The following is a 12,500-nucleotide window of genomic DNA, read 5'->3' on the forward strand; positions in this document are numbered from 1 at the left end:
CAGGTTTTCATTTAATATCTGTTGATGTAGAGTCCATTATGCCATGTATCCTAACAAAATGTCCAGGTCCTCTGGCAGAAAAACAGCCCCAAAACATTAAAGAGCCACCACCATATTTAACCGTGGCCATGAGGTACTTTTCCATATGGCTACCTCTCTGTGTGCACCAAAACCACCTCTGGTGTTTATTACCAAAAAGCTCTATTTTGGTTTCATCTGACCATAGAACCCGAGCCCATTTGAAGTTCCAGTAGTGTCTGGCAAACTGAAGACGCTCGAGTTTGTTTTTGGATGAGAGTAGAGGCTTTTTTCTTGAAACCCTTCCAAACAACTTGTGGTGATGTAGGTGACTTCGGATTGTAGTTTTGGAGACTTTCTGACCCCAAGACACGACTAACATCTGCAATTCTCCAGCTGTGATCCTTGGAGATTTTTTGTCCACTCGAACTGTTCTCTTCACAGTGTGTTGAGACGATATAGACACACGTCCAATTCCAGGTTGATTCATAACATCTCCAGTTGACTGGAACTTCTTAATAATTGCCCTGATGGTGGAAATGGGCATTTTCAATGCTTGTGCTATTTTCTTATAGACACTTCCCATTGTGTGAAGCTCAACAACCTTTTGCTGCACATCACAGCTATATTCCTCGCTCTTACCCATTATTATGAACGACTAATTGAATTTGGTCTATGTGTTACCTCATATTTATACCTCTGTGAAACAGGAAGTCATGGTTGAACAATTTCCTGTTCCTAGTCACCCAGGTGTACTAAATAAATGTAAACTATCAATGGGAAAATACTTCACGTATATTTTTCTCATATGTATTCATAGAGGTGCAAATAATTGTTGCTCACCTACATATAGCGTCCATAACGCTGATAATTTGCTGTGTGTTTGAAATGGGAATCAATACATGAGGTTTTAAGATTTGTCTGCGTTGTCCTCAAGACATTAAACGTCAACATGTGCAAATGGACTCATTGATCCTTAGCTTATCTCTGCTGTGAGATATTTAGTTAGCCAGCGTTAGTGCAAATGTCATCTAGAACTGTTCCATTAATATCGTTGCGTTTCAGCAAAGCGTCGGAGAATAATCCAGGTTTGAAAAGACACAAATGTTCAGTACAGTAAAAAAAAACTGTACAAGTGTCTCTAAATTTGATAAAACAGTGCTCATATTGGCTCTTAAAAGCTAAGTAAAGCTGGAATCGATACTATTGTGTAAATATTGGCCATGACAACGCTACTAGACTCATTTAGCGTGTTGATTCTAAACGAAGTGCTTTAGCTAGCTACATTCATTAGCATGGATCGAGTTGAGAGCAGGTTTTGTTTCACTTCTTGCTCAGCTGCTACACATTTTTGTCTCCGCTGATCGTCGATGACTGATAGCGGCTGATTGTCAAGAACAGCGTATTGTTATTTCAGAGCGGTCCTAGCTAACTTAGCACTGCGTGTGTGGGCATTTTCTCACCTAGCCGACGTTTGCTGTATGGCGTAGTTCCTCCTGATTCGTCGTGAAATACGTCCACAGCTCTGACATTATGTGTTGTCTGTTTGGTAATGTGACGGCGTACGCTAGGATTACGTCATGGAGATTCACGCAGTTTTTATGAGGAAATGAACACGAAATCGAGCTGCAGTTTTGGTCAAGTATGAGCTTTTACTGGGTTCCACGAACGGGAGATTCGAACGAATGCTTTATCAACACAAAGCCACTATTTATCCCATCAGCAACAGACAGTCAGACTTTTCCTGAAAGGATTTTTTTATAATGGAATCAAATCCTTTTATTTACTTGCAAAAAAAAGCACAAAGGGATTCAAATCGCTTTAAAAAAAAATTATTTGTTATAAAAAGGCCATTACAAAACTATAAAGATGTAAAATGACATGTCCAAGTAGCCTAAGAGGTTCTGGAATAAAAGTCGTTTAAAAAAAAAAGCCTAGAAATGAAGCTGATGATACCCGTACACACACACACACACACACACACACACACACATACACTGGTGATCATGTGATCAGGGCGGTGTTCAGGCTCGGGGCGACTCACACAAATCTCATGTAAATCTCATGTAAATCTCGTGTAGTTTCATCGGCTTTCAACTGACAAAAGTTCTAAGGTGGCTGAAGTTTTCCAGACACGAACCCGTTTTATTCCCACTGTTCCCGCTTCAGCATGAGATTTTCAGGATTCTGGTGAGATTGCGATCCTCAATCTGTCGTCTCTCTCCTGCCACACAGATGGACAGGAAGACATCGAGGACGAGCTGAACACCGGCCTGGAGCTTGTGGACTCGTGCATCAGATCCCTGCAGGAGTCGGGAATTCTCGACCATCAGGAATACAGCACGAGTGAACGTGAGTAACTTCGATTCTCTCACAAACTCACAAAGCTGAAAGGTCCTTCCGGGGAAAAGGTTTGTACAGAAACATTCCATGGTAGCTAAAAATCCTTAACCTGGAAGGCTTGGTTTGCGTTCGCCACATAGTGTTCGTCTTCCCGGTCAGAAACCGTTACTACAGTAGATTTAGCGACGTCGTCAGCGGGCGTGGCGAACGATACGTTTCAGGGATATAACGTTTGTGATTATAAAACGTGAAGCGCATCACAGTGAGCGAGATGTGAATGTAGCTTGTTCAGGATCTGTTTCCGTTAGTGGAGCGAAAATAAACAGAACTTTTGACCTCAACTTTTGTGTCAGGAACGTCATGTACTGGATATTAATGATCTTGTTTATAGAACTGTTGTATAAAAGCAATATCGCACGAGCAGGAGTTCAAACCCCAAATCCAACCCTCAAAGCTACACCACTTATGTGTTTTCTCATTTCTCTTCAGCGTTCTCATGATTCCTGTCATGTGTGTAGCATCTGATCAATTCCCATCACAGCAAGACTGAGAAAGAGAGAGAGACAGCGAGAGAGAGAGACAGACAGAGAGACAGAGAGAGAGAGAGAGATAGAGAGACAGAGAGAGAGACACAGAGACAGACAGAGAGAGGGAGAGAGTGCGAGAGAGAGACAGAGAGACAGACAGAGAGAGAGCGAGAGAGAGAGACAGACAGAGAGAGACAAAGAGAGAGACAAAGAGAGAGAGAGAGACAGACAGAGAGAGAGACAAAGAGAGAGAGAGAGAGACAGAGAGACAGACAGAGAGAGAGACAAAGAGAGTGAGAGACAAAGAGAGAGCGAGAGAGAGAGAGTCAGAGAGAGACAGAGAGAGACAGCCAGAGAGCGTGAGAGAGGGAGACAGAGAAAGAGAGACAGAGAGAGAGACAGACAGAGAGAGAGCACGAGAGAGAGAGATTTCTAAATTTCACTCAGATGCACCCCCTGTGATAATTACATATGAACTGTACTCATGGTTAATGGATTAACCATGAGTTAATGGATGTACGTGTGAATTATAACGCCAGAACGTTGAGGTGGTCTCCAGGTCTACAGGTATAGAAATATACACTCCTTCGTTGAAAAAAAAAAGTCGTACTTTAACGCCATTTACAGCTTTCAATTTCAGGAGAGGTAAGTAGGGCGTTCTGTGCTATTACCCACAGTGCTGTGAGCATGAAATGCGTACGCCATTTTCTGCCTCCAGAAAAGTCAAGAGGGAGTAATTAAATTATATTTAGAAAATTGCCTTGATTTGTGCTGCTTTCTTTTTTCCTGCTGTTCGAGAGCCAATCTTCTGAAAATGGAGGCGTGAGAATTATAGCCAAGCCCAGAGGGTCCAGTAAAAGCGTACAGTTCCATTTTAGTGGCGTCTCTCGGTGCATTTTGGCCTCTCCAACAAAACCAAATTCACGCTCGTAACTCCAGAATGTAAAGACTGAAAGAGCTCCGAGTGCGTCACACGCAGAAGGTAAAGCGGGGAAGAGTTCTCAGGTCAAGACATTGCTGAACAGAATGACTTATAAGACTGAAGCGGAACTGACTGGGTGGTGTTTGGACCCTTCTAGGATGAACGATGTTAGAACGTCATGACAACAGATGAGTGTTTACAATGCTACTTAAATCCTACTTTCTCACCACTGACACAAAGCTACATAAACATTTATAAAGGCAACTTATTCCAGCTGCCTTCAGACATCATAAAGATGGATTTGGTCAAGTTTGATGTCTGTAATGTTGCTATAACACCGGAGTCACGTTGACATGAGGGTCATGACCTCCAGGCTGAGGTTCGAGCAGCACGAACACTGACTTCAGAGCTCTGACTTTCATTTGTTCCTCTTACATAATAATACCTCACAGAGAACATGTACATAACTCTTTACCCAGTCATTACTGCGTCATTCTAGAGAGATAGATAGATAGATAGATAGATAGATAGACAGTCAGACAGATAGATAGATAGATAGACAGTCAGACAGACAGGCAGACAGACAGATAGATAGATAGATAGATAGATAGATAGATAGACAGTCAGACAGACAGGCAGACAGATAGATAGATAGAAAGACAGACAGGCAGACAGACAGATAGATAGATAGATAGATAGATAGATAGATAGATAGACAGTCAGACAGACAGGCAGATAGATAGATAGATAGATCGATAGATAGATAGACAGACAGTCAGACAGACAGGCAGACAGACAGATGGATAGATAGATAGATAGACTGGCAGGCAGAGAGATAGACAGGCAGGCAGACAGACAGACAGATAGATAGATAGATAGATAGATAGACTGGCAGGCAGAGAGATAGACAGGCAGGCAGACAGACAGATAGATAGATAGATAGATAGATAGATAGATAGATAGATAGACTGGCAGGCAGACAGACAGGTGGATAGATAGGCAGACAGACAGACAGATAGATGGATAGATAGACAGACAGACGGATAGATAGATAGTTTGATAGATAGATAGATAGATAGATAGACTGGTAGGCAGAGAGATAGACAGGCAGGCAGACAGACAGATAGATAGATAGATAGATAGATAGACTGGCAGGCAGACAGACAGGTGGATAGATAGGCAGACAGACAGACAGATAGATGGATAGATAGACAGACAGACAGACGGATAGATAGATAGTTTGATAGATAGATAGATAGATAGATAGATAGATAGACTGGCAGGCAGACAGACAGGTGGATAGATAGGCAGGCAGGCAGATGGAGAGACAGGTAGATGGATAGATAGGCAGACAGACAGACGGATAGATAGATAGATAGAATGATAGATCGATAGGCAGGCAGGCAGACAGACAGGTGGATAGATAGGCAGGCAGGCTGACAGACAGACCGATAGATGGATAGATAGACAGGCAGACAGACAGACAGATAGATAGATAGATAGATAGATAGATATAGATAGATAGATAGATAGACTGGCAGGCAGACAGACAGGTGGATAGATAGGCAGGCAGACAGACAGATAGATGGATAGATAGACATACATACAGACAGACAGACAGACAGATAGATAGATAGATAGATAGATAGATAGATAGATAGGTCTGGCTTATTTTCTATTTTTAAAATGCTCACAATGCATTATATTTATTGGAACTTCTGATGTGTTAAATGTTGCTACTACTTCAAAGATAAACAAACAAACAAACAAACAAACAAATAAATAAACAGATTGTTAAAATACTTGTGTTTCATAATTTTGCATGCATGGGTAGCACATTTTCTTCACTTGCTTTTCATCATGATTTTGTCTTTGAGTCATTCCATGAAAGAATTTGTGTCAACATTTTGCACATTTTAACTCCAAAATAGCAGTAATACATTTTTTTCTTTTTTTTTGAGCACCCTAATTGCTAAATTCTGCACTAAAAATGAAGTTTAAAAAACAGTATTCAAGGCTGTATATGGTGGAAAATAAACAGTTCCAGCTTTGGAGAGAAGATGATGAAAGTATCTTTAATCCCAGTACGCCGATAATTTTAGGGAATTGAAAGCGTTAGTGGTGTGTGTTCCAGAATGTTCCAAAAGAAGCATGAAGCATTTTTTCAGGTAGTAAATATATGTTCGCTTGTGTGTGGAGACGTTTGTTATTTTGTGCTCAGGGCAGCGTGGCACTCAATAATTCATCCGTTAGAGGAAAATCAAAATGAAAAAGCTATTGCCTTTGTGCACACGTCTAATGCAGAGGAGCTTTTGTAGCTTGACTGACATGCAGCCAAACGTCGCTCCTCGCACGTGTCTTACAGCTTTATTCTTCCTCACGCATCAGCAGGCCACACATGCCGAGGAGTAGAGAGTAATATCCAGGATTTTCTGAACACTGTAGGAAATCTCTCTCTGCAGTAAGAGTGTAAAGAGAGCAAAAAAATCATTTAAAAAATAATTTCCCCCATAAAATATGCAAGCGTTTTGGTTGAGGAGATACTCAGATCTTTGTCCTGACATGTAGAATATATTTATGGCATCTTTTACCTCCGTAAAGGTTCATTAAAGTGAATAATGTTTTTGTAAAGCATCAATTTTGGTGCCACTACTGTAGGTATTCATAGGGTTATAATTTAATATGATTTTTTTTTTTAAATCAATAAAGCATGATACTGAAGAATACCGTTTCTACGCTCAAGTTCAAGCTGAAGTGGTGAGATCACTTATTTCAGGGAAAATAAAATCCCTAACCACCTTGAGAAAATGAACAGTAGAAGGTTTCTCATGAATCCTCCTTTAACAGTATTGTTTTTTTTGCTCTATTATTTGTTGTAAGGCGCACGGTGGCTTAGTGGTTAGCATGTTCGCCTCACACCTCCAGGGTTGGGGGTTCGATTCCCACCGACCCCAAAATTAAATGCACCCACACTGCTAAATTCCCCAAAAATAAAAAATAAATTCTCCTCCTGACTGTATAAATACCCCAAAACTCAAAAGGATTATAACAGAAACAAAGTCATAATAAGCAAAAGCAAATGGAGAACTCAGACCGAAACATATTTGGGTCAAGCAGGAAGTATCGTGATTAGTCATTAGTCATAAGAAATAAGATACGGGATCTAGAAAGATGTGGAGAACTCAAAAAAAAAAAAAAACACTTTGATATACTGGAACACAAGGACATGGATTTAATGGTATTAAACACACCAGAAGATGTCGCGTAACGAACAGGTGAACACAATCAGGTAACGAAACAATGACAGGACAGGGACAGGACTACAACAGCAACAAAGGCATGTGGTGTAATAAACACAAGCACATGGAGAACTCAAACCAAAACTGTGACATGCTCTGTGAGGAGGAATTTGTGACAATAAGGGTCATGAATAAGTGGCTCCGGAGCCTGTCATGGAAACGCTGGGTGTGAGGAGTGAACACACCCTGGATGGGACACCAGATCATCGCAAGGCAATAATAATAATAATATATGCGTGAAATCTGGTGTTGGGAATCTCTTTGTGAGTTAAAAATGAATGACAGCAGAGCAATTAAATATCCAGTGCACCAATCGGTGACATGTTGGTTTGTTTATACCAATTAGACAATAATATATTCTGTTTATAAAATGGAAAACAAAGCAAAACAAATGTATTTGTCCATCTGATGGTTTTTAGATGAATGTAAGGAGAAGGAAAGGATTGAACAGCGAATCAGTTTCATTATCTCTCATTATCTCTGTGTCTGGCTAATAAAAGAGCCACAGATTAGCGTGATGGACGTCTCTCATACCATGCTGCCCTTTTCTCCTGAAGGAAAAGATCTGTTAGAGGCTTCAGTTTGTCTGAGAGAGAGTGAGCATGATCGAGAGTGACAGAGAGTGAGAGTGATCGAGAGTGAGCGAGAGTGAGGGTGATCGAGAGTGAGAGTGAGCGAGAGTGATTGAGAGTGACAGAGAGTGAGAGTGATTGAGAATGAGCGAGAGTGAGAGTGAGCGAGAGTGAGCGAGAGTGATTGAGAGTGAGCGAGAGTGATTGAGAGTGACAGAGAGTGAGAGTGATTGAGAATGAGCGAGAGTGAGAGTGAGCGAGGGTGATCGAGAGTGACAGAGAGCGAGAGTGACAGAGAGTGAGAGTGAGCGAGAGTGAGCGAGTGTGAGCGAGAGTGATCGAGACTGAGCGAGAGTGAGCGAGTGTGAGCGAGAGTGATCGAGAGTGAGCGAGTGTGAGCGAGAGCGAGTGTGAGCGAGTGTGAGAGTGATCGAGAGTGAGCGAGAGTGAGTACGAGTGATCAAACATGCTGGCGTCATCGATTCTGACATAAATTAAAGGTAAAGTTCTGGCGGTTCACATAACCTCATACAGCATGGGTTTTTGGGGTTCGTACCGGCTTGCCCTTTGGACTTCACCCCCCTCCTTTTTTTATTCTCGCCTTCCAGGCTCTCGTTGCCATCCTTATCTCTCCCTCTCTCTCGCTCTCTCTCTCTCTTCTCTCTCTCTCTCGCTACTTTCCTCCTCCTCTCCTGATAAATTATGCATGCTGGTTCTGCCTGCCTGTGGCTTGCATCGCTGCCTTGCTGAATCTCTCTCTCTCTCTCTCTCACTCTCTCTGGTGGTGCACACAGGTCCCAGTCTGCTCTCTCAGAGCTCGCTGCAGCTCGGCTCGAACTCCTCCGGATATCACAGCTGCCAGGCGCCGGCTCCGAACGACGCCCAGGCTTCGGCATCTCCTCAGCTGCAGCAGCCCGTAGGAGCCGTGCACAACTACAACCAGGTCAGTTCTTCCTTCTTTCTTTCTTTTTCTTCCCTTTGCTTCTTAGTTGCATCCTTATCTCATCACCTCTCCTATGCTATCTCTCTCTCTCTCTCTCTCTCTCTATGAGGCTTTTCTCTATCCTCAGGCTGGAGTGGTAGCACGGCTGGGAATCAGCGCTCAATAACCAACCACTTCCTTCCCGCTCAGATTTCCACATTTTATACCGCAGTAAAAATCACTGGCGCTAAATTTTAAGACGCTTTTAGGATTGTTACTATCATCACAGGAGACCCCCAAAAAAATCTCTACAACAGACTGAGATAACGAGTGCTCTCCATGTCAGAAGATCCTCTCCCGATAGACGTGCGATATATATCTCAGTAATCAAGACATCACATTTACTTATGTGCAATTTTATATATATTTTACAGCGTGTTCAGTTACTGATTCTCAACTCTTCTTTTTTAACTTCTTCATTTAAAATTCCTTTCAGAGTTTTATGTGGTAATGCTCTTGTTGCTGTCTGAGACTTGCCGAACTAAATTTCGTTGTATTGTATACAATGACAATAACATACCTTATCGACAGTTCCTACCTTCCTTACCTAGATAAACACGATTTAAAGAAAAGTACTGCGTTCTGTTTACGCCATCGATTAAAGTGAAGTAATCAGGAGACAGTTCTGTCTGTTAGCTTGTTCTGTTTATGGGTCTCTATCGCCACGAGCGTGTTTCTAGCTGTTCTGTGCGTGTTCAGTCCTCCTATTGGTGGATTTTAGATGAGCGAGAGTTTAATAAGATGTTTCTCACTTTTTTTTTTTGGTCAGCTGACGGCTAAATCAAGCACGGACCTCAACTCACGACCAAAACCCTTACACTGTAAAGGGTCTGTGTATGTCGACTTCGTTCATTTTTTATTTTTATAAGGCCAGCTGTATGCCTCTGACTCTTGGCTAGCTTTAGATGCGGTTTATGAAATGATTAACGAGAAGAGGCGTGTCCTCCACGACAATATCAGAGACGATTATTATCATTATCGTGATCATCTACTTGAACATATTCACAGCACACTTTAAATCCCTCCGAGTGCTGCATTCATGTTTTCTTTTGTGTTTGTGCCATTTCGTTGAGATTCTAATTATGTCTCCACTCCTGACTCGTCATCGGTGCTTTACCTGATTGTGTGCACCTGTTTCGTGTCAGTTTGTGATTAGTCATGCCGTTATAAGTCTGAGCTTTGCTTTCTTGCTAAGTGTTTTTGTCTGTCCTGTTATTGTTTACGGTTATGGATTACCCCTCTTCTCGACACGTCTGTAGTCATTTCAGAACACGGCTCCGAAGCCGTACTTAAAGCTAGCTAAGAGTCTTAGTCTTCTGGCTTCGACCTACTGTAACGATGCACAGCTGTTATTTTTGGATTTTCCGAGAAGGAAAATATTTTTTTTTTCATCTGCTCTTTCTGATAATGAAAACAAAATCATCAAAAATTATTATTATTTTTTTCATTTTGAAAAAAAAAAAAAGCAAAAAAAAAGGAACGATCGCGACATACAAGGATCGTAAATCCGGCTGTAGTTCTTTTAGAGTTTGTCATGTTTCGAGGAGTTAATTGCACTCCTGCTGATGAGCCTCTAATTATAAGGAAGCCTGCAGTGCCATGAAGTTCCTTAAGCTGCGTTTCCTTAATAAATGAGCGGGAGCATCGTGTTCCTGCTCGCGCTGTTCATTGAAAAATACACCGTACCCTTTTACACACAAACGGTTCGTCCGGCCGTGTTCGCTGCTAATTATCTCCTTATTTTTGTCGCATGCATATGAGAAAGACATGGAGGAAGCTGATGTACACTCCCTTGCTCCATCCCTCCATCCCTCTCTCCCTCCCTCGTTCCCTCACTCGCTCTCAGGGTGTGAATGAATATGCCGGGTATCTCTATTGTGGCTCGGAGCAGTACTTCTAATGAAAGATGCCAGCCATCGTTTCTCCTCGTGTTGTGTTTGTGTGTGTGTGTCTGTGTGTGTGTGTGTGTGTGTGTGTGTGTGTGTGAGAGAGAGAGAGAGAGAGAGAGAGAGAGAGGCTGATATTGCCGTATAAAGGAAGGCATTCATTTCCTGTGGCACTTCCCTCATTTTAAATAGAGAGAATTTTTCAGTAAATAATAATAAATGAAAAAAAAAAGATGAAAGGAAAAGTTTACTTCAGGGAATTTTATTATTCAATTGGATAATATTAATATTCCGGCTACAGTGTCTCACTCTCTTGCTCTCCCTGATTAGCTGTCTGTCTCTCTCTCTCTCTCTCTCTCTCTCTCTGTCTCTGTGCACAATGTGCAAAGGAAAGGACCCTTCAGACTGCACGTTTAAATCTAGAACCTCAAACAGGTCTTCAGCTTTTGTTCCTCTGGTAGAACAAAAAAACAACAACCCTTAATTCTAAAAGAGTTCTTCATAGAACATTCAGAGGTTCCCTTCAAAATGTCAAAGTACAGAACTTTTTAGAGTGCTAGAAAGAAGGAAGGCTCTCTATCCATCCATCCATCCTTCAGCAGGTGTGTGTGTGTGTGTGTGTGTGTGGTTCTCTCAATGGGTGACTGCCTGGTTCTCTCTGTATGACTGTATGGTTCTCTGAGGGTTTGACTGTTTGTATTTCTCTCTTTGTCTGTGTGAAGCTCTCTCTGTAGGACTATGTGGTTCTCTCTTGGTGTGAATGCATGCTTCTCTGTATGTGTGTGTGTGGTGTGTGGTCCTCTCTGTCTGAATGCGTTGTTCCCTGAGGGTGTGTGTGTGGATCTCTCGATGTGACTATATGGTTCTCTGAATATATGCGGTTCTCTTAGTTTGACTATGTGGTTTTCTGAGTGTGTGTCTGTGTGTGTGTGTGTATGGTTCTGTCTCTGTCATTGTGTGGTTCTCTCAATGTGACTTTATGGTTCTCTGAATGTCTGTGGTTCTGTGAGTGGCACTGTACGGTTCTCTGAAACTGTTTGTGTTTCTCTCCTTGTTCGTGTCTGTGGTTCTATGACTGGGACTATGTGGTTCTCTCCACGTCTGTGTGTGCATGATTCTGTCTGTGTGACTGTGTGGTCGGTGTGTGTGTGTGTGTGTGTGTGTGTGTGTGTGTGGTTCTCGGAGTGTGTGTGAAGTGCACTGGTCTACACGACAGTGGCTTTATGTAACACAGTGCATCAGTTCAGAGCTCTTCGGCTCAGATATTTATAACACTGCCAACCTCCTGTTCCGTAAATAATTCATCCGCACGTGGAACCTCGAATCGTTCCTCACGTCTGTGCTGTTGTGGAGAAAAACGAGTGAAGATGGAGAGAAGCAGGATGAGAGCTTGTCATGTTGTTCATCATGTTTACATACATCATAAAAACACTACACCTTTTTCAGTTCCTCTCTGTCTCTCTCACACACACACACACACACACACTCTGCAGTCGGTCAGATTCTCAGATACTCTTACAGAAAAGTCACATGAGATTCACACGTGAAATAATCACGTTTATGTTTCACATGTGATGTGTGTGTTTTAATTTTCACGTGATTTTTTTTTGTTTTGTTTAATTGAGATCACGTGCGCAGGGAGTAACATGGTGAAATGCACCTTCACGCGTTCATCACGCGCTATTCACGTGATATCACGTGTTTACTGGAGTCACACAATTCACATGGGAAATTATTTACACACACGGTTTTTATACACCATGTAACGTTTCACACAGTTTTCACGTGTAGTGCACGTGCGTTCATTTTCACATGGGATTATTTTTCACGTCTAGGGCTGGGGTTTCATCTTGCAGATGTAATTTTTCACGTGACCCGCATGTTCGTCACGTGAGCTTTACGTGTAAATAATCGCACGATTCATGCGTAAAAATGCACATATTTTTAGAGA

The 12,500-nt window shown here is 42.0% G+C and overlaps 1 protein-coding gene across 1 annotated transcript in view; it reads left to right on the plus strand.

Annotated features, from left to right (window-relative positions):
* Positions 1 to 12,500, plus strand: part of ctnnd2a (catenin (cadherin-associated protein), delta 2a) — a 233,462-nt gene that overhangs the window by 85,488 nt on the left and 135,474 nt on the right. The window contains exons 4-5 of the mRNA XM_053611859.1: positions 2,254 to 2,370; positions 8,476 to 8,624. Coding sequence (XP_053467834.1) covers positions 2,254 to 2,370; positions 8,476 to 8,624 — 266 coding nt within the window. The remainder of the gene's footprint in view (positions 1 to 2,253; positions 2,371 to 8,475; positions 8,625 to 12,500) is intronic.

This window comes from Ictalurus furcatus, chromosome 23, assembly GCF_023375685.1.
Source record: "Ictalurus furcatus strain D&B chromosome 23, Billie_1.0, whole genome shotgun sequence".
In the NCBI taxonomy this organism is placed as follows: domain Eukaryota; kingdom Metazoa; phylum Chordata; class Actinopteri; order Siluriformes; family Ictaluridae; genus Ictalurus; species Ictalurus furcatus.